The sequence below is a fragment of the Condylostylus longicornis genome, unplaced genomic scaffold, assembly GCF_029603195.1.
Source record: "Condylostylus longicornis isolate FDR11 unplaced genomic scaffold, ASM2960319v2 ptg000038l, whole genome shotgun sequence".
In the NCBI taxonomy this organism is placed as follows: domain Eukaryota; kingdom Metazoa; phylum Arthropoda; class Insecta; order Diptera; family Dolichopodidae; genus Condylostylus; species Condylostylus longicornis.
In genome coordinates this window covers 14,311,494-14,337,252 of record NW_026578007.1, presented here as the reverse complement: position 1 = coordinate 14,337,252, position 25,759 = coordinate 14,311,494, and the positions used below count along the sequence as shown (strand labels likewise).

The 25,759-nt window shown below is 25.8% G+C and overlaps 4 protein-coding genes across 6 annotated transcripts; 3 read left to right on the top strand and 1 right to left on the bottom strand.

Moving 5' to 3' along the window:
* Window positions 1-1,595: 1,595 nt before the first annotated feature.
* On the top strand, window positions 1,596-8,864 carry LOC129609059 (putative uncharacterized protein DDB_G0282133). The gene is made up of 8 exons (XM_055520916.1): window positions 1,596-1,728; window positions 2,649-3,269; window positions 3,338-3,677; window positions 3,753-4,605; window positions 4,908-5,070; window positions 5,151-5,257; window positions 5,324-5,640; window positions 7,789-8,864. The coding sequence occupies exons 1-8, from the start codon at window positions 1,675-1,677 to the stop codon at window positions 8,766-8,768; spliced, it is 3,435 nt and encodes a 1,144-aa protein (XP_055376891.1). The 5' UTR covers window positions 1,596-1,674; the 3' UTR covers window positions 8,769-8,864.
* A 792-nt stretch (window positions 8,865-9,656) lies between these two features.
* LOC129608961 (RRP12-like protein) lies at window positions 9,657-13,854 on the bottom strand. The gene has a single exon (XM_055520767.1). It carries the CDS (start codon window positions 13,783-13,785, stop codon window positions 9,742-9,744), a length of 4,044 nt encoding a protein of 1,347 aa, XP_055376742.1. The 5' UTR covers window positions 13,786-13,854; the 3' UTR covers window positions 9,657-9,741.
* Window positions 13,855-15,197: 1,343 nt separating this feature from the next.
* Window positions 15,198-18,458, top strand: LOC129609165 (ankyrin-2). Of its 3 annotated transcripts, XM_055521077.1 has the most exons (11): window positions 15,198-15,391; window positions 15,595-15,755; window positions 15,820-15,972; window positions 16,032-16,229; window positions 16,297-16,512; window positions 16,569-16,701; window positions 16,774-17,051; window positions 17,560-17,615; window positions 17,674-17,791; window positions 17,844-18,051; window positions 18,139-18,458. In XM_055521077.1, exons 2-11 carry the CDS (start codon window positions 15,618-15,620, stop codon window positions 18,294-18,296), a joined length of 1,656 nt encoding a protein of 551 aa, XP_055377052.1. In that variant the 5' UTR covers window positions 15,198-15,391; window positions 15,595-15,617; the 3' UTR covers window positions 18,297-18,458. The 3 variants fall into 3 exon arrangements, with proteins under 3 accessions (XP_055377052.1, XP_055377050.1, XP_055377051.1); XM_055521075.1 differs by having other exon boundaries at window positions 17,844-18,457; XM_055521076.1 differs by lacking the exon at window positions 15,198-15,391 and adding an exon at window positions 15,488-15,507 and having other exon boundaries at window positions 17,844-18,458.
* Window positions 18,459-20,384: 1,926 nt separating this feature from the next.
* On the top strand, window positions 20,385-22,600 carry LOC129609208 (N-lysine methyltransferase SMYD2-like). The gene is made up of 2 exons (XM_055521133.1): window positions 20,385-21,854; window positions 22,183-22,600. The coding sequence occupies exons 1-2, from the start codon at window positions 20,515-20,517 to the stop codon at window positions 22,553-22,555; spliced, it is 1,713 nt and encodes a 570-aa protein (XP_055377108.1). The 5' UTR covers window positions 20,385-20,514; the 3' UTR covers window positions 22,556-22,600.
* Window positions 22,601-25,759: the final 3,159 nt, after the last annotated feature.

Sequence of the window (25,759 nt, the reverse complement as noted above, 5' to 3'; positions counted from 1 at the left end):
AGTTAAATCATGTTAACTGTTTTGTATATCATTATTATTATGTTTGTGCAGTATTACGTTTCTGCAGATATTCCTATGCATTATTGCAATTTATGATCTTATAAACTTATACATTTTTAATATTAAAATTATTATTGAGAAGAATATAATAATTATAATATTAAGGGTTATTCTAAATATCGAATTACTAAGTGTAGTAATAAAATTATCGTAAAAAATTCGATATTATTATTGTAAAAACAAACTAATTCATACAAATGATTCGTGTCCTTGATAAAGTTTTTAAAATTTTTACGATAAATATTGCTATCACTCAATCATTCGATATTCAAAATAAGCCCAATTGCTCTACTCTTTATTTTTGCTTCTGCTGGCATGGAAATTCCTGATGTAGAGCAAAATTGTAATAAATACATACTTAATTAAAAGCAGAGTGACAATATCGTATTATGTAATAAAGAAATCATTTTCTTCCTCTTATATGCTTAATATTAAAATTAAATATGACAGACAGCCTAAATTTTGTTAATCGATAATATTACATTTTTATTATAATTATAATATTAAATAATATAAAAGTAAATAAATATAAAATTCCCAAGGTTGTATATAATAAAGAATTTTTTATTTCAAAATTTTAATATGTGAATACGGTTATCTCTTATCAGGCGATTTTTATAATCTGCAAACTAGTATTATACGTATACAATTTATTGATTATGAATTGAACTAGTCGTTTAGTTACACTTCACATTTTTTTGTTCTTTGATAAGTATATACGTATATATACAAATTGATTAAAATTTTTTCAGTATTCTTAATAACTGTGATGGGTGTTTTATTTTTAAGAATTTGATTTTTTTCTAATTCAAAGAACTAAATTATAAAATTTTAATGTAAATATCAAATATAAATCAATATTTTGACATTTATTTTTCAAATATAATTTCATATTAACGTTGGCAGCGTATACGTCTTAGAAAAACGTTTTATTTTTAACAAATGAATAAATATATCACTAATTATAGGCTTAAAATTATTTTCCAAAGCATACCATTGAAATTTAATGGTCAGTACAAAGAGGAGATCAAACGAATCCAATTCAAAATAGAAAAATAATTAAGAGCTGTCAGATCAAGTAATATAGGCGATTAATTAAAACAGATCAAAACATGAAATTTAATTGCTCATTGAATGTATATTCTTTAAATTTATTAAAATTATAATTCAGTAGCACTTTTGGGAAATCAGTATATCTATTTAAAAATTACAACCTAAACTGAGTCAACTTGACATTGACAATCACATAACATGGAGATTGTCAATGTCAAACGCGTGAAATTGAAGAAAATTGACGTATGAAATATGAAAAATAAAATCTCAAATAAACAAACCGAAAAAAACACCCTGTATTTTTATTAAGTACATTTATAAAAAAAAATATTTATACAGAATTTTTATAATAAATAATGATAACCAAACTGACTTTTATTATATTTTAAATGAATGACTAAATACAAAAGAAAGAAAAAAATTTAAAATCATTAGTAAATTATTAATAAGCGTTTCAATCGGTCACAAAAATTTATTTTTTCAAAATCGTATTGTAAATTTAAAAAAAAAAAAAAATATTTAAAATTAAGAAAATTGTTGTTTTTTGTATTATTAAAAATAATGAAAGAAAAATCCGATTCAATCGATGGAAAATTTCGATTTATTTGCAATGAGGTTTGCAATTTTATTTTATTTAAAAAAAATTTGACAGAAAAACGAAACTCGCTTTAAAAAATCATTAAATTCAAATGTAAATAAAAATTAGACCATATAATTATATCAGCTCATATATAGCTTATTAGAAGAGCGTAGGGGAAGGGGAAGGGGAAGGGGAAGGGGAAGGGGAATGGGGGGGACCTTATTATTACAACATTAAAATGATGTAAATTTAAGGGTTATCTTTAAGGGTTATAAAAAAACTTTATAAGTTCTTTTTTTTCGATAAAATTTATCGATAATTAACTTGTGATAGCAACTAGATCAATATTGTATTTAATATAAAAATTTTATGCTAATTTTTATAATAATATTGAAAAATTTTAATTTTATTTTAAATTATAAAATTTAATTCATTTTTAGTGTGGGTCTAGTAGTGATTTTATTTAATAATCGAATTTTATATTAGATTAGTTTTAGTGTTTACTACTATCGCCCACATAGAATCGAATTTCTTGTAAAAAGAGTGTGCAATGCGAAAATAAACATTCTAGTACACGTGTACAATGTGAATTCACATTCATGTTCATTGAAATAGAATATTTTATTGATCGAGTATTTGACTATATTAGGAGAGGGTGGTGGGACGTAAGATATACTAGAGGAGGGGCGGGACTCGAGATTTTTATATATTAATTATTTATTATACTTATTAAATTAAAAAAAAAAATTAATTTCTAATTTTGAGGCTGTTTCTAAATGATTTCAGCACTGACAAAGATAATTTTAATAATTACGAGTAATATATGTACTGTAAAATTACCCGATTTTCCCCCTATTGAAAATATATTGGTATCATAATTATTAAATTTTAAAATTATTAATTTTATTAGAGAAAATTTTTAATTAATTTTTTTTCTTTTCTTTTCTCCTTCCAGTTAAATCGATATCGTGCCATATCCAGTCCATCCTTAAATGAATCCTCCTTAGAAAATACAAATGCAAAGAAATCTGATGTTAGTCCTTATACAACAACAATTAGTGTAAATGGTAATAATCAAAATGGTGTTTTTTATAAATTTCGTAAAACATTTGAACATTTTAAACAATGTCCACCAACATCCATCCATACATCAACATCTGGAACAGTTACAACAGCAACAACAATAAATGATAATAAAAATATTAATAATAAATATAATAATGATAATAATATAATTGGAAAAAATTTTACGCAAAAAAATTTATTAGAAGATAAAATTAATATAATACCAACAATAATAACCGCAACACAAGGTACCACAACAAATTTATTAAATAATTCAAATCAATTGACAACAGAATTAAATACAAATATAAATAACGGTGGTAATAGTAGTAATAGCAGTAACGGTAGTTTTAAAAATCGTTTTGGTGCATCAATTTGGCGTAATAGTCAAGAACGTCGTAAAACTAAATTTAATCGTAGAGATAAATGTAATTCTGGTGATTCTGGTATACAAATTGAAGCTGAAAATGATGAAAATTTCATTGGAAATATTGGTGATGATGAAGATTTTGTAAGAATTTTTTTTTTTTTTTTAATATTAATAATAAAATTTTATTAATGAAAATTTTTTAATTTTAGGAAATTGATACAAATTCTATACCAAATATAAGTGTTAGAAGAAGTAATTCAGCTCGATCAACAACTATAACATCAAATTTATCTAATGGTAATTGTAATGTAATTCTTTCATCTGAAAGTTTTCGTACACCAAATAAACGTAATAATATGTATTACAATAATCCACAATCTGGTTCAGCATCAGCAAAATCAAAAGCACTTAAAAAAGTTCAAAATTCCGAAAATGGTTCACATAAAACATCACCAAAACCAAAAAGATCATTAAGTCATCCAGGTTTAGATCAAATGACTAAATATGCAGATGATAGTGATACTGATAGTATTTCATCCCATCCAGATGGTAATTTTTAAAAAAAAAAAAATTAAAATAATTTTTTAATTTTCAATAATATTTTTCTATTTATATATTAAACAGATAAACGGCCATTATTTGCTGAAGTTCTTAATCAATTTACACCAGCTGGACCACAAGAGTTAGCACTTGAACCAGGTGCATTAGTAGAAATAATACGTCAAGATGATGGTCCATGGTGGTATGGTAAAATAAAACATGATGAAATTATTGAAAAAATTTTAGAACCACAACAAGGTTGGTTTCCAAAAGATTTTGTACGTCTTTTAAATCCATTTATGCAAACATCAGAAACTGAAAATGATTTTAGTCAAAATCAATTAAATCATAAAACATCTTTAACATCAGTTGTTGAATATAATAATACATCGGTTATTAATTGCTGTGATAATAATATAAATTCAGAGGATAAAAATTCATCAGATTCCACTATTACAACTACTAATACTACTACTATTACAAATTCAAATATATCTTCAAGCCAAATAAATTCAACATTTCAAGAATTATCTCAAAATAATTGTAATGATAATGAAAAATTTATAAGAGACCAATTAAATATTGAACAAACATCATCATTATCATCAATATCATCATCATCACAACAACATCAGCAACAACAACAACAACACCAAGATCAACAAAATTCTATTATATCAAATTCATCATCTAGTCAACAATCAATTACATTATTAGAGGGCAACAATTTTATTAATAATGAACAAATAATTCAAAATGAAACAAATAAAATAAATATGGAATCAACATCATCATCATCATGTACTATTAATCCATTTAATATACAACATAAAAATTTAGTCTCGAATATAAATGAGAATTTAAGACAAAATGCTATTAAAGAATTATTGGAAACTGAAATAAATTATGTTAATTTATTGTCAACACTTTGTTTAGGGTAAGAAGAAATTAAATAAAGGAATCCGTGAAAATGATCTAAGTCCATTTTCAAATCAAAATGAAATATTAATGCGTTCGGGTTTAAAGTAACCCGAAAATTTTGTTAATATTGTAGTATATTTATTTTTCTATCTAACAATATTCAAGTTGCAATTCCAATTATTGTCATTACTATTGCTTTGGAAATAGAGAATTTTTGGATTTTTAATATACTTAGGTCATTTTTAAAATAAGCCATCAATTAATTTTAATTTTTTTAATATTAAATAAATATATTTTATTATATATTATTTATTTTAGATATTTGAAAGAAATGCGAAAGAGAATAGATATATTCTCACCGGATAGTTTAAAAATAATTTTCTCTAATATTGAAGTTGTTTGGGAATTTCAGAAAACATTTCTAGAAGCATTAAAAAAAGGCGTTGAAAAGGATAGTATCGCCCAAACTTTTATTAATTATGTAAGTTTTATTATTTTAAATAAATAAATTATTAAATAATAAAATAATATATATATATATATATTTTTTTTTTGTAACAGCAAAATGGATTTTCAGTTTATTCAACATACTGTAATTCATATCCACGTGCATTAATGGAATTAGAAACATATTCTAGTAGTAAGGAAGCAAAATGTATATTTGAAAAGTAATTTTGAATTTAATATTATTAAATCTAGGATTTAAACTAATTTTTTTTTTTGTTTTGTTTTAGCATTCGAGTTGCTCAAAATTTATCTCATTTACCATTATCTGCTCATTTATTAGCACCAATTCAAAGGATATGTCGTTATCCTTTACATTTAACTGAAATAGTCAAACATTATCCATCCAAAGGAGGAGATATTGATATTAATAATGAAAAATTAAATAAAAATGATAAAAATACAAATGTAAATACAGGAATAATTCAAAGTCAATTATATAATTCTGGTCAATCAACAATTGTATGTGGAAATTATTGTGATAATAAAGAAAATTTTGAAGCTGCCCTTAATGTTATGAAAAAAGTTACAGAAAATGTTAATGAAGGTAATTTAAATTTAAAATATCATAGACATTTAAAATTATGTAGATGCATTTAAAATATTATAATATTAATTATAATTTATACAAATAAAAACTAATATTATTTTAACATTAAGTAATAATTTTAAAAATATATTTTAATAAAAATAATATTATATTGTTTTATTTTAATTTTGGGATTAAATTGTTATTAAATTGTATTTTTTATTATTTTAATATAAAACATAAATTGTAGTACTTAATATTAAAATTTTATAATATTTTATATTTTTTCCTAAATTTTAAATATATGTGCATGCTGAACGTATATTTCTTTTGGGTTTTTTTTTTTGTTATTGAATTTATTTCATTAATTAATTCTATTGAACCAGTAATTTGAATACTAAATACTTATTATTAATACAAATTAACGAACAAAAATTACATACTCTAATTTAGTTTACTAATATTAAAATTACTGATTAACTCCTTCACAAAATCTACTAATTCCTATTTCTAACACTAAATCTACCACTATTTTATAAGAGCTTTTACCTATTTTAGGCAATTTATTTGGTTAACTATTAGTCCATACAACTAATGATTGAATAAAATTTTTAAAGTTTAACCATTTCAATTAAGTTTCAAAACAATTCATTTTGTAGATTGTAGACTTGTACATCGGGGGTAACAGTGCACCGCGACCACGTATAAAAATCTATTGCGAACCCCCCCGCTCCCATGAGTTTCATGGATATATATGAAAAATAATATTTTTAATATTTTCAAAACAATAACTTTAAATAGTTTATAATATAAATATGGGAACAACAATAAATATGAGGTGTTCTGCAACAATTATAATTTTTAATAAATACCAAACATTTGCAAAGAATGGCTTCCAAATTTAAATTATCGATCTGACAGGTTTCTAAAAATTAACAATATTTTAAATTCAACAACTCAAATTAACTATTATTCTTTTCCATACTGTAGATTGTAGATAGATTTTAGATTTCAAGGGAACCGAGTGGGACAGGAGTAATCCCCAAAGCTACCACAGCCATTCTTGACTTATTGTAGCCTCCCCACGCTCCCATCTATAATGTCCCCGTCCCAACCACAAAACCGGAGATATCCCTAAGGGACTTTTCCATACTGACAATAAGCGTCTATTAAAAAGTTGGCCCAATATAAATTTGACTAGATATGCAGCGATTTTTAATAAATTTTATTATTGACTTAACCAAATTGAATTTTTGGTCGATATCCAATCTCTTTTCTATCTTTATTTCTAAAATATTTGGAAGAGAATAGCCAAAAATGAATATTAGATTATAATAAATTCAAAATATTGTTCCAATTTTTTATTCATTCTTATGTATGTAGCGTGATTTTTCTGCTATCCTGAAAGTAGGCAACAATTTCAAATTCCTATCTTTATTATTGTATGTATGCATGTATACCTCATATATCTTTGATTTAAAAGGGAAAAATTAATTATTGACAAAATTGACTATTCCAAATTGCAATTGTGTGTGTTGGTTTAAAATAAAATCAAAAAAATAATTCTTACGTGTACGAGCTAGTGCAAAAATTTAAATTGCAAATTAAAAAATTACCAGATAATTGCAATGTCAAACGGTGTTTAAATAAATGTTTAATCGTTACTTTTGAGAAACATTTGCTGGTATGTATTTCGAAAAAAAAATGTCTGCCGAATTGTTGAAATAGACAAAAGCACGAGCTTTTAATTTATAATGATGCTCGTGAATAGATCTATTATCTATGTACGAGAAAATATTTAAATCATGGACTCTGGTTTAGGATTTAAGTCGACTATATTTTAGAGACTTAGACGAATTTGTACTTTTACATGAAGACCATTAATCTGTTTCATTCGATTGTAAAAACTGAATATGCTGGTTAAGAAACAAGTTTCTTCAAAATTTTTTTTAGAATAAGTTTAGGAACTATACCGTAAATTAAAATTTAGAATTTTGCAAATGCTGATTTTACATAATTCAGATATGCACTTAAAGTTCTACATTTCTCTTATTTTATTAAAATTATTATTTTTCAATTTTGTTTACTAACTTTAAAAATATAAGCTCTTAAAATACAAACATTTTCAACAATAAATTAAATATTTTTATTTTGTTATCATTTTAGGTAAACGACATAGTGAGAATTTGAATCGTTTTCAATCAAGTTTCGAAAATTTTCAAGGACCACCGATTGCTTGTCATAGTACAAGATTTTTTATGCAAACCGATGCCACTAGAATTTCACCAAATTTATGGAATAATACATATACATTATTTTTATTTGATCATCAATTGATTTATTGTAAAAAGGATATTCTTAAACGTAATCATTATATGTATAAAGGAAGAATATTCTTAGATAGTTGTCGTATATTAAATTTACCAGATGGTAAAATATTTGGTGTATCATTAAAAAATGCTTTACGAATATATTGTGAAACATTAAATAAATGGTTTGATTTTTGTTTTCGTAGTTCAAGTAGAAAACTACGTTTTTTAAGTACATTAGCAATTGAAAGACAATTTTGTGGTACAAATTTATTTGTTTCTGAGCTTGTTGGCGGCAATGATCCTAATGAAGATGATAATTTATCTGATCGTGAATATCATAGTGATTATGATACACCAACACATAATTCTGAAACAAATTTAAGTTCATTAAATTGGAAACAGAATATATTTAATAATGGTAGTGGTGGCGGTAATGGTGGTAATAATGATCAACAGATTATGATCGAAAAATATTATGAAACATTACCAAAAAAATCAAAAAAATTTAAAAAACATGGTATTTCAAGTACATTTGGTATGAATTATCAACAATATAGTAATAATAGTACTGCAATGAATAGTAATAGTCATAGTAATAATAATCAAAATGGTTCATTAGGAAGACGTAAAATTGGAAGTTGGTTCCGTAAATCAAAAAGCACAAATACAACCCCAAATCAATCACCAACTCATAATCCAATTAGTAATAATCCATTAACTATAAATACTGACAACAATTTATTACATCATACGAATAGTAGTCCAGCCTTAGATGGAGGTCTTTTAATTGAGACTTGTAAATCTGTAACAAATATATCGACTGATGCAAATTAGACTTTATTTAAAAAAATATGAAGAAAAATAATTTAAAATTTTAAAATTGAAAATTTTATTATTGAATTAATTATATTGAACTTAAATAAAATTTAATTATTTAAAAAAAAAAATAATATTATGTTAAATATAAGCTTTTTAAATAAATAAAAATAAAAAAAAAACAAAAAATGGTTAAGCATTGAAGAAAATTCAGAAAATAATCTGTTTATTACAAAAAAGTAAAATACTTTAAATATGTTTTTAGTTGTAGAATTGTCCTTTATGAAAGTTATTTGAAATTTAAGTACACAATAGTTTATTTTAATGATATAATAATAAATTATGTTTAAATTATATAACAAAATATTTTTATCAATTTTATTTAATAATTGTAAAATTCAATTTCAGACATGATTTTTTATTATCATCAATATCTTGTCCATTTCTGGGAAACTCATTTTTTAAATCAAAAGCTTATCCAAGTCCAAATTAACCATAAATCGTGTCATGTTTTATAAGACCAATTATATAACATGAAATTTGAAATCTGTACATCAGGGTCCCTAAAGTCTAAGACAAAAAGAAAATGTGTATAAACCGATTTTTCCGGAATTTCTTGAGACATTTTCAAGTTTTAAAATGCACGATAGTCCCGATATGTAAACAAAATTCCTTCTTTTTAAATTAAGAAATTTATCTCTATCGAATATGTATCGAATTTATAGCATTAGAATTTATAGTATTGTACTCATGGTCTGTAAAATCTTTAAATCTTTACACAGTATTAACTCTACTATACTGAAATTTAAAACATACTGCAACTACATTTCGCAGCTACAGTAATTATTGTATAATAGCATTTTATAGGAATTATAAAACAAAAAAAAAAAGTTATTTTCGAAAGATTCATTTTATTTTTAACAATAATATGTATATCAGTATTTTTTTGTTTTTAGAAAAGTTTGAAACTTAATTTTTTTTTAAATATTATTTATTTCATTCTTTTAACTTTCTTTTTCATTATTGTCTTGCGACTACCTTTTACAATGCTTTTAAATTGTCCTGAATGTTTTTTTTTATTTCTTTTATTTAATAAATTTCGACTTAGTGGAATATAAGTATAAGGATCTAGTTTCGATTTATTCTTTGTATCAGATTTTAATTTTTTAATTTTAGGCTGCCTTATTGTTGATTTCGCTGTTGTTGTAGATGTACGAGAATAACCTGATTTAGTTGATAATGAATCTAATTTTCTATGTATACCTTTACCACCAGCTGTATATTTACTTAAATTTGAATAACCAGATTTCATACTTTCAGTTGCTTTTCGTTTACGATTTGATTTTGTAATAGTTTCCTCTTCATCGCTGCTATCATTTTGCATAAAGCTTTTACCTTTAGCTTTATCAACACCTTCGATTTCCATATCGTTATCTTCACTATCACTTTCATTTGAATCACTCGGATTATCAGTTATAATAAGGCGACCATCTTCGGCAGTCTTGAAACCACGATTACTGTCTTTCTTTTTCTCTTTTTTCTGGTTTTTATCATTCAACTTAGGAGCATTTGATAAAATGTTACCCATATATTTCAAATCTGCTAAGTCAACAATTTCCTCTGGATCTTCTTGAATGAAAGTCTCGTTTCTATTCGATTTTTTGCTCGATTTACCTTTTTTGTTTTCAGCATCCTCATCCATTGAATCTGTTTCACTTTCTGCTAAAATATCGTCAATAGTTAAAACTCTCTTTTCAAGTCCTTCTACGAATGGTTCTTCTTCCGAATCTTGTTCTGCGGTGTCTTTTTCATGTGACTTTTGGCGACTTTCTCTGCTTAAAGTTTTTCTAATTTTTTTCAATCTTCGATGTGTAAGTTCATCGTCACCTGGGACTAGTTTGATGATTTCATCAGCAGTAAATTTTTTACATAATTTTCGTAATAAATAACCGAGTTGCAAACGGCAATATCGTTTTGTATCCGGTACCATAGATGACAATGATTTAATTATTTTCTCTAAATGATTTGCAATCAAAGGAGATTGCAAAACTTTTATATATGTTATCAAAAATGATATACCTGATTCTGCTTGTAAGCGGCTTTTTTGCACCAAGAAAACTAATACTTGATCTAAAATAAACTCAATGGTTTTTATGGTTAAATTGCCGGAAAAACTGTGTATGACAGTACGTAATGCAAGAATAGTATTAGATATAAGAGCTTGATCACCACCAAATCCAGCTAATATTATATCAACAAAGTAGTTTAATTTATCTGCCTCCTTAAATTTCCCGCCTATAAGATTTATCAGTTCATAAGAGATATTTTCCTGTTTTGTTGAAAATTCTCTAAAAGAAACCACTGCTTCAGGAATTGTTTTGGCAATAAGTTTATCATTTGTGCTTAAACTTTTTCGAGTTTCAATTAACAACTTTAAACACTTAAGCCTAGAAGCCTGGCAAATCAAACAACTTGTTGTCAACGTGTCCAAAAGTAATTTTTGAATAGTTGTTGAATTATGTTTTACGAAATCTTTGCAATTTTTTCGTTCTTCTGCTAAAATATTTTTGAGCATTTCATAAGATTTTCTTTGTTGATATTTAAATTTTTGTTCATCTTTAGGTATAAACTTTTTCTTTTCATTCTTCATAATAGGTACTATAATATCATCATAAAATAATTTTATATTTTCTTCTTTCTGATATATGAGAAGAAGAACTAATAAATCTAAAACCGAATCGCTTTCGAAAGCTCCACCTTGAAGACCGATAAATTGATTGAAAGCAGTTTGAAATAGTTCTTCTAAAATTGTAACGTTAGTAATAGTTAAAAATTGTTTTATTGTTTCTAATGTTTTTTTCCTTAAATCAGCTTCATATGAGCCAGATGGTTTAGCACTGTAAACATTAAATAATCTCGGGAGAAAATTTTTGGCAAATTTAGCTAGCTCCTTATTAACTTCCTCTGGGCTAGCAATCAGTTCACATATTCCATCCAAAATTGGAGCCCTAAATTCCACGTTACTTACAACAGCATTACCAAGTGTTTTTGCTATTAAACTGAAATTCTCTGGGTCTTTTGGATTTCGGCAAAATCCAGGTAAAAGTCCCCATAATTGACAACACAGTAATTCATGTATATGTGCAGGCGATTTTTGACCTTCTTCTGCGAATTTCTTCCATTTTTTATTGCAATCAAAAGCCTTTTCAAGAATATATGTTGCAAAAAATTTTAATGATGCATTATTTATGCCTTCACGCAAAAGTGGTAGTAACCAAGATTTTTCCAAAACAACTTCGCCTTTAGCATTCGTTAATGGAATTGCTTCAAGGACATTTTCAGGCCCAAGAGCCTTAATAGCCGAAATAATTGAATGTTCAATGTGTACACTTAATGAATTATGAGAGTCATAACGTTTACCTAAAGCTTGAACATATGGCAGTAATTCTACTGTAAAATTTTCACCTACAACTTCAAATAAAATAGAGAATGTTAAAATAACATATTTTGCAACATCTCCAAATGGTGAAGATAATGCCCGTCCTAATAAGTTAATAATTTCCGTAATTCTATGTCGATTTATGTCTGCAAATTTTGTAGATGAACATATTGGTTTAACGCATTCATACAGCACTTCTTTCAAGCAATTTGACGCACCAGCAACAATTTCCTGCCTGTCTGACATCCATAAATCTGAAGAACAGATATCCACTAGTTTTGTCAAAGAACTTAAACCAATATTTTTATCTAAGTTCATCATGTGAATGTGGCCTTGTTTAAGCACTGTTAACCAAGCAAGAGTTTGCCTTATATCATTTTTATCAGGTCTGTAATCAAAAATTGCAGTTATTAACTTGCCACAGAGAACCCCTGTTAGATTTGTTTGCCGTGATGAAAATAATGAGTGTAAAACTTGGAAGCAGCTAGTCCGTAATAAAACGTTTGGTGTTGTCATAATTGATAACACACTTTCACAAATTTCTCTAGCATCTTCTGTTTTAAGCCCACTAATCGTATCTTTTAGTAATTGTAAGCAATGAAGAACGATTGTTTCAGAAGTAGCTAACACTTCTGGTTTGAACTGATTTAAGCAAAACTTGGCAACACGACCTCCACCTGGATGAAAAATCTTTGCATGTGAATCATTAGTACTATTTTGATCTGTGGTAGGTTGAATCATAAATGAGCTCCCGTGAATAATAGAAACCACTGCATGTTGAGCAGCTTTACGAATTTTTGGTTTCGAATAAATTGTAAAAGAAAGAATCGCATCCAGGTACCTCATTGTTGAAGAATAGCTCCAAGTCGAAAAATCTTGTGCCCGTAGCAAAACTGAAAGACATCCTATTATCTGCCTAATAACTGCGGGGTTGTTGCCATTCATAAAGTGCTCCAATAAATCTAATAAAGTTTTCGCAGTTTCAGAAAATTTTTTTCTTAGCACTGGCAAAGGAACAGATTTAATTCCCATTGCAAGAAGTGAAATTCCTGCAATAGTTTCAGAATCACCTGTACTTGCTTCTATTGTTTCCATTAGTAAAATAAAATATTCCGTTGACGTTTCTTTACCACCACGTTCTTTAATTATTTCAGTAAGTGCCGTTAAAATTGCTAGCATTTCTTTGTGACTTTGAGAATTGGATCTAAAACCGTTCAACAATTTTTTGAAACTCATATTTGAGCACGAGCTGTAGCTGGACGCAAAAGTCTGAAAAGTTTTAAATGTTCCCAATTCAGATTCGGATTGCATGCTTCCATCAAAGCTAAGAGACTTTATACTGCCACAAATTTCGTTAACAGTTGGATCTTGCAATCCAGTTGCATATTGTAATTTTGCTTCATGTTTCATAAGGGCTTCCACAGTAAGTCCTTGGGGTTTGTTAACTTCATTGCCAGCATTCAAATTTGCTTGGAAAAATCTTGATTTAGCTCTAGAGCGATATTTCATATTCTCAGGGTTAGATGTTGATGAGTGCCCTTTTTTCCATGTTTTTCCTTTTTCGTGACGCTTAAGTTTTGTTCTGAATTTTCCCATTTTGACTTTAGAATTCTTTTAAAGTTCTTCTATACTAAATTAGATGAGAAAAGGCTACACACGTGAAGAAATTTCTATTGTGTCAAAAATATAATCAAAACATTAAAACAAAAGCGAGATCACAACGAATTTGACGTTTACAGGGTAATTTTTGTGTTTTAACTAATTTGGCAAATAAATGTATTAACTTTGTTCTGGAGTTGTTCTGGGTACAAAAAATATTTATACCTATAGAAAATTGAATGAATTTTTTGGGAGAAAATATGTGTTTCATAACCGAATGAGGGAATAAATACAAAAAATTTACAATTGTAACTTTGAAAACAAATACAAAATTTAAACGTTAATAAAGAATACTAGCTCGATATTTTTCATATCGATTTTTATTTGCGAACAAATTCCCAAAACATTTCAATGCACTCTGTACAATGCATTTAATTTATTTGGCAGTACTTTTAATATAAATTAGGGCAATTATGCGCACCGCACATTTACTTTTCTGAGGTAATTATGCATATTACATTTTTTTTTTACTTGCCTCAAAAATATTCAATAAATTTTTAAAATAATTGATTTTCACTTGAAACAAAAACACAAATTTAAGATTCAAGGAACAGTTAATGAAAAAAAAAACCAAGTATGACCAATTAGAAATACAAATACTGTACACTCTGAGAGAGAAAAATTATAAGACAAAAAGAAAAAAAATATTTTTTAATAAAAAGGATACATGGAGTAGTTTTTTCGTTTACCTCTTTTGACAGACATATTTGCTAATTTTGTTTTTGTACATAAGTTGGAATATAAAAAGTTTTATTAGTGAAGATATACTGCTGCGCACAATTACACCACTTGCCCCTACATGCTACTTATTTGGTAAAAAAATGTCAATAAATACATAGCAATTATTTTAAAACAATAAATTTATAATTGAAATAACATACTTATGTCATTGTGACATATTTATGTTGAAATAACATACCTACTGTCAAAAATGACAGTATTGAAAAAAATTATATATATGTGTATCCAAATCCCATATCAAAATATAAAATTTTAACTCGAAAACCACTGTTGATTTTAACTTATATTTTGCGTAGTAATACAATTTATTAAAATGCAATCAAACTAACTCAATCATTGCTAATTTATCTTTAGTTAATTATTTAACAATTTATTTAATCATGTGGTAAGCATTACCACTTACAAGTTTCGTCTGTATTTTTGTCATCTAAAGATTTAAATATACAAAAATTAAATCTTTTACGTAGTCTTTAAGCTTTATATTTTATTCATACTTGCCGCGAGAGGGATTCTTGTAATTATCTTTGGAAAGTACGCGCGTTCTTCATATAAATGTCAGTTTTAATGACAGCAAAAAGTGAAAATTTTAATTATTTTGGTGTAATATTTATTTATTTACCAAACAAAACAATTAAAAGATCAATTTGAAGTTTTAAATATATAAGTATATTTTTTCATTTACAAGTTTTATTACAAATTTAACTTACTATTAATTAAAACAAATTTTCCGTTAATTTCCGCTAAATTAAAAAGCGGATGAGCTAATCTATTTGATTTGTCCGGAACTGGAAAGGCACTACAAGTAATTTTTAAATAATATGGTTGATATATCCTTATCCTTCTGTTTATTTGAATTTCAATTTTTTTTTAAAATTTAAATTATTTACATTTCTATTAAGTTGTCTCCAAAAATACAATGTAAATATTTTTTTTGCAATATAATTTCCGGTTCAAACGTTATATGAAATGTCAAAAAATAAAAACTTTTTATCCACTATTTTTAAGTTTAAACAGATGAAGACAAAATAATGGATATAGATAAAAAGATAATTAGGAATCCTATGAATATAGAAGCTAAAACAATTTTAACTGAGAACCAAATAAAATTTGTTCTATCTAAGAATAATAAACTGTCAGCTGTAATGAATAACTTAAATAAATCAAAGGTAGAAAGGAAAATTTTCTTTAAACTAATAAAATTCTTTATACATTGCTAAATACAATTTCTAGATTGATGGTGATGGCTCTTCATCTTCATCGTCAACAACTAATTCCCTTCCAGTTAATGAGCTTGGGAAAATGTTATTAAACTATTCTAGAGAAGGGAATGCTGAGAAAATATTTAAATTAATACAGGAAGGTGCCCCATTTATAAGCGATTGGGTATTTATAAAATTATTATATTGATTTAAAATCGCTTTAATATTTGATTTTTATTATAGCTTGGAATGTCTGCTCTTCACTTTGCTGCAATGTGTAACCACCGCGAAGTTCTTGAACTTTTACTTAAAAGCGGTCATAATAAAGACACGCGAACCAAAGTTGATCGTACAGCTATGCACATAGCTGCCCTTCATGGACATGCAGAAATAATAGAAGTCTTACTAAAAGTTGATTGTGATGTTAATGCTAGAGATATGGTAATTATATCTAACCTAAGCACATACATTTGATTATAGAAAACTACATTGAATATATGGTTTCCAGCTGAGAATGACACCGCTACACTGGGCAGTTGAGCATGGACACGCAGAAGTAGTAAAGTTACTTTTAAAATACGGCGCTGATGTGGACGCTATTTGTAAATTTGAAAGAACACCCTTATCTATAGCGATTCAAACCGGACAAACAGAATTATTGAAAGAATTACAGATTGCACGAGATCTTATGAGAAATAAACCACAGATAACAGATCAAAATGAAGTAATCAAATGTATTTTATTTTTCAAATTAAAATATAATATTTTTTTTTAATACAGACCGAAACCAATGCAGCTGTGCATTCTATAATGTTAGAAAATAATGAAGAAGATGTTTTTGATGTTGATAATGATGGTGACATAAAGGTAAAAGATGAAATACCTTCGGAAGAAAATGGAGATATAACAGAAGGCACGATTTTTATTAAACTTAGTTTTAATAAAGTGAATTAAACTAAAACTATTATTGTAATAAATTTTGCAGATTACCCTGCCAATTTATCAACTTTTGACATGATAAAGAAATTGAAATCAATGATGGCTGCTGATGATTCCGATGATACAATATTAACATCCGCTTTGCAAAATGGAAGACAATTAGTTTTAACCGAAGGAGGAAAACTTGCATTAAATAATCTCAAAAATAAGCAAGAACAAAATACTTCTTTTGAAAATTCTAGAAGAACATTTGTTCAGAATGAACATCATAAAAAGCAGTTGGCTTTAAAAGCTAAACCTGTATCACTTAAAACACCATCAAAAGTATGGTTAAACATATTTGAATTAATATCTTATTGAATTTCATTTTGTTTTTTTAATTTAATTGAATTGAAGTCCTTCTAGTGAATATATATTTTGGAAACCGGAATATATATTTTGTTTTTTCATTTTTAAAAACATATTTTGAGATCACAAATATCTAATGTTAAGTTTTCTGAGCTACTAAATTAATGCATAGTTGTATGCCTTTATTTTTAACACAATCAATTGTATAACACTGTTTTATAATGTTTAAATATAAGTGTGATCTTTAAAAATGAAAACAACTTACCAAAATAATTACCAGAAGGAAGTCTTCTTATATAAGAATTATTATCTTATCTTATATAAGAATTATTATATATCAAAATTTATATAAAAATTTCACTATTTATACATTTTTAATATATAAATATAAACGATTTAATTATTTTATTATTGATATATAAATACCTATTATAAAACAATTTAAGATTTGAAATGTAAAATGTATTTCCGATTGTTTTTACAGAATGTTAAAATACTTTCAATGGATGCATTTAAAAAAATGTATGGGTTAACGAAAAGGTGATCCAATGAAAATATTAATTAGTGCAATTAAAATAATTAACTTATATTTTTACAGTATTAAACCAGGGATGCATTTCACAAAATTAACAAAGGTTGCCAACTCAAATGAAATAATCAAAAAAAAAATAAAATACGATTCACCAGTACCTTTGAATAGTTCAAATATAGTTAGTGTAAGTATTTTAAAAACCATAAAAAACACATAAAACAAATTTTATTTTTTAGGCAAGTAAAACAGCAATTAATACACAAATTAGAAGCAGATTAGAAGAAAAAGAAGATGATTTATCTAGTATAATTGAAATATGTACTGAAAATGATAGCGATCAAGAAATATATGACACATCTAATGATAGTAATAGCAATATTAAGCAAATATCAGATCCAGTTAGTTCTAATAATTTATCTTCAAATTTTATGGCAAATAATGAAGGTATGGTTCCTTCATCTTCAAACAACTCTCCATTGCATGTAAATTTAAATCAACAAACATTTAGAAGTAATGTTGTTCAATTATTAGACATACCAGAAATATGCCGCCAATTGCAAGAATTGAAAAGAAGTCATGATGCTTTAAAAAAAGAACTTGAACTAACACGTATAGAAAATGAAGAATACAAAATGCGATTAGAACGATTAGAATGCAGAATTGACGAACAAGAGCTTAAATTGAGCTGAGATTTGCTGATATTTTTAAGAAAATATTATTTTTTTTTTTGGTTCATTTTTCATCTTATTTTAGATTGTTACATGTACATAATATAACACACAATATAATATATAGTATTATATAAAAAAAAAATATTTTTTAAATGAGGAATGTTATTATACTACTTTTTGTTAAAAAATATTTAATACAATTTATATAATAAAAAATAATGAATTGTTTTTCAAAAAGTAAACGAAATTTTTTTTTCAGTTTTGACAACGGAAAAAAGTATACATATGCATTTACACACAAACATAATTACGCAAAAACTTTATAGTTTTTAAAAATTTTAAAAAACTTTCTTATATTAAACATACCTTATATGTATGTGATTCGTATGTATTTACATATTAGCCCAAAACTAAACTTCGAATTGTAGAAAAGATAAGATCATCATGTCCCTACTGCTTAATGAACAATAGAAGTATGCTCATACATATAAATACATATACTCAAACATGACAGGCGCTAATATCTAAATTTTCGATACTAAAATATCGATATTTCAATATTCATATATTTTTCTTTTATACTGGTTACTATATTTTTAAGAAAAGATATCGAAAAAGTTTTATGGTAATTTAAATTTTATTTTCATATTAACCTACATACGAGTATGTACATAATATTTAAAATAAATATCTTAGCCATAACTTTGAAGCTTATGTTTTTTTAACAAAAATTATGATACATACTTTAAAATAATTCAGACTTTAAAATAATTAGGAGTTATTGAGAGCAGTTTATAAACGAAATAAAGCTTTATATAAAAACCTTTTTATCCAGAAGTTAAAAGTAATCTTCCTAAATTAAAAGAATTATGTTTAGAATTTTAACTAAGCATTTTGAGAAATCTATTGAAATAAATGTGCGTAATTACTCCATCAACTATACTACTATTTTTCAAGTATAGCCTTCTATTTAAGGACATACTTATCTACAACATTCTGCTTTGGTTTCTACTTACTTTCATAATAATATATAAAATAATTTTTCATTTAAAATCTAATCCCAGTTCCAGATGAAGGTTTAAAGAAACGCTTCAAGTGATACATAACCAGTTTATCGATAATCGATTAAGTGTTTCGATGCATTCAATACATTTTTGAAATTTTGTCGATTATTATTTTTCTTTTATTTAAAAAGCAAATTTATCAAAACAAGCTCTTTATTTATATTTTATAACATAAGCGAAAATTACATTTGGCATAATTTTTTTTATCATAAAAATTGTTTCAAATTTCTTTTTACGTAAAGATAAGACTGCGGACCAAAAATAATCAAATTTATTTTTAATCAACATTTTTTGTAATTTTATACATTTAAATTAATATTTGAATATTGAGTTTGTAACCTAGGCAGCTTGACTAAAACAAAATTAGACTAAACGCAGTTCTTATAGTTTGTTAAAAACCACTACAATTATTTATAAAATTAGTTATCAGCTCTCAAAATAGCGAAAATAATTTTTTGTTTTGTCGAGATTTGTAGAATTAACCACTTTTAGATAAGATATTTAGTGTTGCAATATGTTGGGATACTATACTATTTTAATGACATGTAAAATGCGAAAGAATATGTCTGTATCTTATTGGTATTTTAAAGAAAAAAAAACAAAATATGTTCGCGGTTTTCTTAAAAAGAAAAAGAATTAAAATAGAGGTATCCCATTTTCATCCACCTTTTGTAGAATTCTAAAAATAAATCTAAAAAAATCGATATTATTACAGATATTTGATTTTAAAAAAGGTTTTCTATACTTTGTCAAACAAAAATCGGCAAGACTTGTTTTGTTTTCCACGAACATAAAGTTAGAATAACAGTTCGTGAAATAATATTCTCGACCTATATTTTTGTTAGAATGACCAAAAATTTTCTTGACCTATATTTTTGTTACACAGCGTTTTTGCAAACATACTGCGATTAGCTGGTAATACTGCTACTATGCTATTAAATTAGATTTCCGAAGTTGGTTATTTCCCTTGCAATTAATTTGAATTTTTTGTGTTCAGTTTTCACAAATTTACTTAATAAACTGGGAAAACGGGCGTAAACGACTGATATTCGGTTAAAGTAGAAAAACTCGAAAAATAATTTTCAAAAACATTGTAGTGGAATTTTTTATGTCTATAAGTATTTAAAAAAATTTTTTGGAAAACCAATTTTATCTATATCAAATTGCTAACAATGGTTAACTTCGAATTACTTATAAATGCAATTAAATTGGAAAATTATATGCACATGTTAACAGATTTAACAAAAAATGAAAAAATAGCCTTTTTTGGCAAAATTTGTGCTGACAACAATATTTTAGAAGATATAACTAGATCGGTAATTGGAAATCGGAAAGATAATGAAGTGTCGGAAAAACTCAGACTAAAAGGGAATCAATATTATCAACAGCAAGATTTCAAAAATGCAATTGAATTATACAACAAAAGTATATGCTATGCTAAAGCAAATTCAAAAAATCTTGCACAAGGATATTTAAATAGATCAGCAATTTTGATGCAAATTAAAGATTATGATAAATGTTTAAAAGATATTGAAAAAGCAAAATTTATAAAAGTAGAATTGCCTCCAAAGATTTTAGAAATTCTTATTACAAGAGAAAAAAAATGTTTGGAAATCATAAATAGCAGTAAAACTAACAAAAAACATGATTTTCTGTTTAATTTCAAATTATCTTATCCTCCAAATCCAAAAGTTGATTGTATTATTGATGGACTGGAAGTTCGTGATACACCTAATACCGGTAGAGGAATTTTTACAAAGATACCTCTACATCCAGGTGATTTAATTTTGATTGAGGATTTGTTTGTAGGGCACTTATGCGATACTAAAACGCAATCGTATTTACGATGCCATAATTGTTTTAAGAAAAAACCATATTGCCTATTTCCATGTACTAATTGTACTTTAACAATGTATTGTAGTGAAGAATGCATGAAAGAAGATGAAAATTTTCATAAAATTGAATGTTCAATAATTCATATACTCGTAAATTTTTTTCAAGATGAATTTACATTGCCAATCAAAATGTTAATGAAAATTTTAAATGAATATAATTTTAATATCAAAAAATGTTATAGAGAAAATATAGTAAAAGAAACTAACACTTTTAAACAAAACAGTGAAGATTATCTAGAAAATATTATAATTAAAAGAAATGGTTGTCTGGGAGTAAGTGATTTACAACAAGCAGATATAACAAAGGCAAAATATTACAAGTTTTTTATGGCTGTTGTAATTTTGGGATATGTTTTAATAGAAGAAACTTTAAAAGAAAATATTAGTAATAATAAACTTTTTGATAAAATGATATATGAGCTACTTCTAAAGTGCGTACTACAAATAAAAACCAATGCTTTCCGTTTTGATAAGAGCATTGAAATATTATTGAATTTTGGTAGCCGCATTAATCATTCCTGTGCACCTAATTGCTTATTACTATACAAAGACAGAAAAGAATATTGTTTTGTAATTAAAAATATAAAAAAAGATGAGCAAATAAATATAACTTATGGGTAAGATTTCTAAAAAATAGTACATATATATGTGTATGCATGTGTATCTAATTAGGTATACTTGGAATTGAACCTTTTCAGATTGGCTGGTAATCTGAAAAGGTTCAATTCCAAGATTAGGTAGGGCCACCTACTTACCTGAATTAAAGTAATTTAGTTCTAGTAAACTTTCAAAATAGACTTACATAAGTCGATACCATTGATTGAGAGTATTAAACTCAATTAAAATTATATTGTCAATCAAAAATAATACATACAAAGTTTAATATTTTAGATATAACCTAAATACATACAATATATTTTTTGTTTCTTTTTTTTGGTTTTTTAGCCCCGAGGTATTTGATACGCCAACTTTACAGCGAAGACATAGTTTACTGTCGGGTCATGATTTTATATGCAATTGCGAATCATGCGTTCAACATATTAATAGCCTCCCAGCATGTCGAAATGAACAGGAAAAAATTGATTTCATGAAAATTTATTCCAATTTTTACACAAATAACAAAACAAAAAATCCAAAAATGACCAAGGAACTACTTTTCAAATGTTTTCAGCATTTGCGTAAATATTCAAGAAAGAACAATTTAAATATGTATGTATTTATAACGGAAAATGAAGTGTATAATTGTTTAATTTCTTTGAGTGCAGATGAAAGCTTACCAATGATTGTAGAAAGAAATGTTCGAAAAAGTTTTGTTTGAATTAAAATGAAACTTTTCATAAAAATTTTACAAAGTGTGCTTAAATTTTTCAAACATTTAGAATAGTATGTTAATATAAGAAACTATGCATGTTAAAAACAAAAATAAAAGTACATACATATATGGACGAATATTTGTATAGAACAAAAATCAAGAATAAATTTTATTAAAAATAACCATCATTTAACAACCATTTCCCTTAAGCACCCCATTCCCAAATAATTCCCTCTTCTCACTGAGTATTGTCTGAGATTGTAGTTCAATGATATACATACATATGCCCATAAACAATTTTTTGAGCCTTCACCTTCATTAGAAGGCATTAACCTTTGGTCGGAGCCATACTCAAACTATAAAAATTATTTTAAATTTGAGAAAAATCACGTAAAAGAATGTTAAATATTAAAAATCTTAAAATTTAAACTAGTTAGTTAATGAAGCAAAAGATTCTTAAAACTTAAGTTAGAACTTTAAGCGCATACGTAGAATTATCGAAAATTCTTCCTTTTTTGTCATTTGATAAATTGCATCAATTATTTACATTGCAGCAAAAACAAACATGTCGGGCGAAAAAATAAATTTTGAATTCAATTGTTGAAATTTTATCCAGCGAAAAAACTTATTGTCTGTTAAAAAAAAAGTTTTTTGAAAAATAGAACTTTTTGACATATTCAAGAAGTACACATGCATGTTTTGACAGCTTTATCACCTTAAAAGTTTTTAAAGATTTAAGTAAAGATTTTACTTCAAAAATCCTGCTGAAAAAATTTCAAAAATTGAGAAAATGCTAATCTAACAATTTTCTCTTGGTTTTTCTCACAAAGTATTATACCAATGGCTTTGCATACTTAAACTTTATAAACTTTTTTCAAGTTTTATAAAATTTAAAAACGCCTTCTATACCAGACAGACGCATTATGAATTCAAAATTTTTGATCTTTTCATAATCATATTTCTACCAGTTTATATTTTATATGAATATAAAAAAATTTTCAGATGTGATTGTCTATCTCGGTATTTTACTTGATGAGTAAAAAGAAAATAAAATTTCGTGTGAGAAGAATGTTTTCGTATCGCGTATTTAATTTTTTCTAAAATTTATGCAAGTCTTATTAATCCTTTTTTGTTTAGAGAAAAACAAACAAAATGAATAAATGATATTTCACTTTGATAGTTTGAAAAAAAGTGCAAAGATCCAATTAAAGAAATTGATATCTATCTCATTGGAAAAATTATATATTCATTGAATTTTCATTTCATTCTGACATGAATTCTTATTTTTCTCAAACAATATGTTATGGCAATTAGGCTTATAATCTTAATAATACTTTTTGTGACGGCAACACTGGTATTCACCATTTATTGAATGCAATATGTACTGAAATTGGTAACTTCCCTTTTAAAACCAAAACTGTTAGTTTACTAAAATTCTCATTTAAGTGGTTGGACCTTACACTTCGACCGCGTGTTGTTAAATTAATTAAACTGAAATTATAAAATTATTAAAATATACGAAAGTAAAGAAAAAAATTTCAAAATCACTAACATATACATAATTGGTTAATAATTTTTTAACGGGATGTTTGAAACATTCATTGACACAATTTTTTTTAACAATCTTGACCTGAAAGTTTTGGAGGAATTGTGCTTAGAGGAAAATTTTTTTGAGGATGTAGCAAATTGGGGTGGTCCTAATTATAGAAAAGATGAAGTAGCATCTGAAAACTTTAGAAAAATTGGAAATGAATATTATAAACAACATGATTTTAAAAAGGCAATCGAATTTTACAACAAAAGCATATGCTATGCCAAAACTAACTCAATAAATATTGCGCAAGGATATTTAAATAGATCAGCTATTTTGATGCAATTAAAAAATTATGATATGTGTTTAAAAGATATTGAAAATGTAAAATCTATAAATATAGAATTACCACCAAAGACTTTAGGTATACTCATCACAAGAGAAAAAAGATGTTTGGAGGCCATAAAAATTCGCAAAAACAACCGAAAAACTATTTTTCAATCAAAATTCAACAAATTATCTTATTCTCCAAATCCAAAAGTTGATTATGTTATTGATGGTCTGGAAGTTCGTGATACACCTAATACCGGTAGAGGAATTTTTACAAAGATACCTCTACATCCAGGTGATTTAATTTTGATTGAGGATTTGTTTGTAGGGCACTTATGCGATACTAAAACGCAATCGTATTTACGATGCCATAATTGTTTTAAGAAAAAACCATATTGCCTATTTCCATGTACTAATTGTACTTTAACAATGTATTGTAGTGAAGAATGCATGAAAGAAGATGAAAATTTTCATAAAATTGAATGTTCAATAATTCATATACTCGTAAATTTTTTTCGAGAAAAATTTACCATGCCATTTAAAATGCTAATGAAATTTTTGAAAGAATATAATTTTGATATTGCAAAATGTTATCAAGATAATATTAAAGAAAAAAAAGTCTCAAAGAAAAATAATGAAGAATATCTTGAAAATATTTTAATTAAAAGAAATGGTTGCCTTGGAATAGCTGATTTACAGGAAATAGATATTACAAAACCAAAATATAATGCATTTTATTTGGTTATTGTAATTTTGAAGCATTTTTTAATTGAAAAAACTTGTTTCACAAAAAAGATAGCAATTAAAAATAATGAATTTGACAATATGTTATATGAATTGCTTTTGAAATATTTTGGAATAATGGAAGCCAACGCATTTTCAGCAAATGGAGTTGTTGCATTATTAAATTTTGGAAGTCGGATGAATCATTCATGTGCACCCAATTGCAAAATTATATGGAAGGACAAAATAGCATATTTTTTTGCATTTAAAAATATTGAAAAGGATGAACAACTAAATATAACTTATGGGTAATATTATTTCTTTTTCATTTAATAATATGTATTAATAATGTATATGCATGTAGATATGTATATCTGTATAACATGATTATACTTATTGCAAAATTTCATTAATATTGTATTAATACATAATAAATTCAACTTATAAGTTTTAATATTGTTAAATTACTGTATTTATGATACAGTATTTCTGATTTTGTAATTTTGAAGTCACAGTACTTCTTAGTAGCATTTTGTACTTGTATAACTAAATAACAAACCTATACCTACATACATATACATATTCTATACAAAATATAACAGTAATTCAACTATGTAGTTATATTT

What these genes read in the sequence shown, in the direction of transcription:
- LOC129609059 (XM_055520916.1), top strand. Translation starts at nt 1,675, where the DNA reads ATGAAAGAAAAATCCGATTCAATCGATGGAAAATTTCGATTTATTTGC. An exon ending in TATTTCATCCCATCCAGATG is followed by an intron (nt 3,678 to 3,752) that starts GTAATTTTTAAA and finishes TATATTAAACAG; the next exon opens with ATAAACGGCCATTATTTGCT. An exon ending in TACAGAAAATGTTAATGAAG is followed by an intron (nt 5,641 to 7,788) that starts GTAATTTAAATT and finishes TTATCATTTTAG; the next exon opens with GTAAACGACATAGTGAGAAT.
- LOC129608961 (XM_055520767.1), bottom strand. Translation starts at nt 13,785, where the DNA reads ATGGGAAAATTCAGAACAAAACTTAAGCGTCACGAAAAAGGAAAAACA.
- LOC129609165 (XM_055521076.1), top strand. Translation starts at nt 15,618, where the DNA reads ATGGATATAGATAAAAAGATAATTAGGAATCCTATGAATATAGAAGCT. An exon ending in ATGTTAATGCTAGAGATATG is followed by an intron (nt 16,230 to 16,296) that starts GTAATTATATCT and finishes TATGGTTTCCAG; the next exon opens with CTGAGAATGACACCGCTACA. An exon ending in CACTTAAAACACCATCAAAA is followed by an intron (nt 17,052 to 17,559) that starts GTATGGTTAAAC and finishes TTGTTTTTACAG; the next exon opens with AATGTTAAAATACTTTCAAT.
- LOC129609208 (XM_055521133.1), top strand. Translation starts at nt 20,515, where the DNA reads ATGGTTAACTTCGAATTACTTATAAATGCAATTAAATTGGAAAATTAT. An exon ending in CAAATAAATATAACTTATGG is followed by an intron (nt 21,855 to 22,182) that starts GTAAGATTTCTA and finishes TTGGTTTTTTAG; the next exon opens with CCCCGAGGTATTTGATACGC.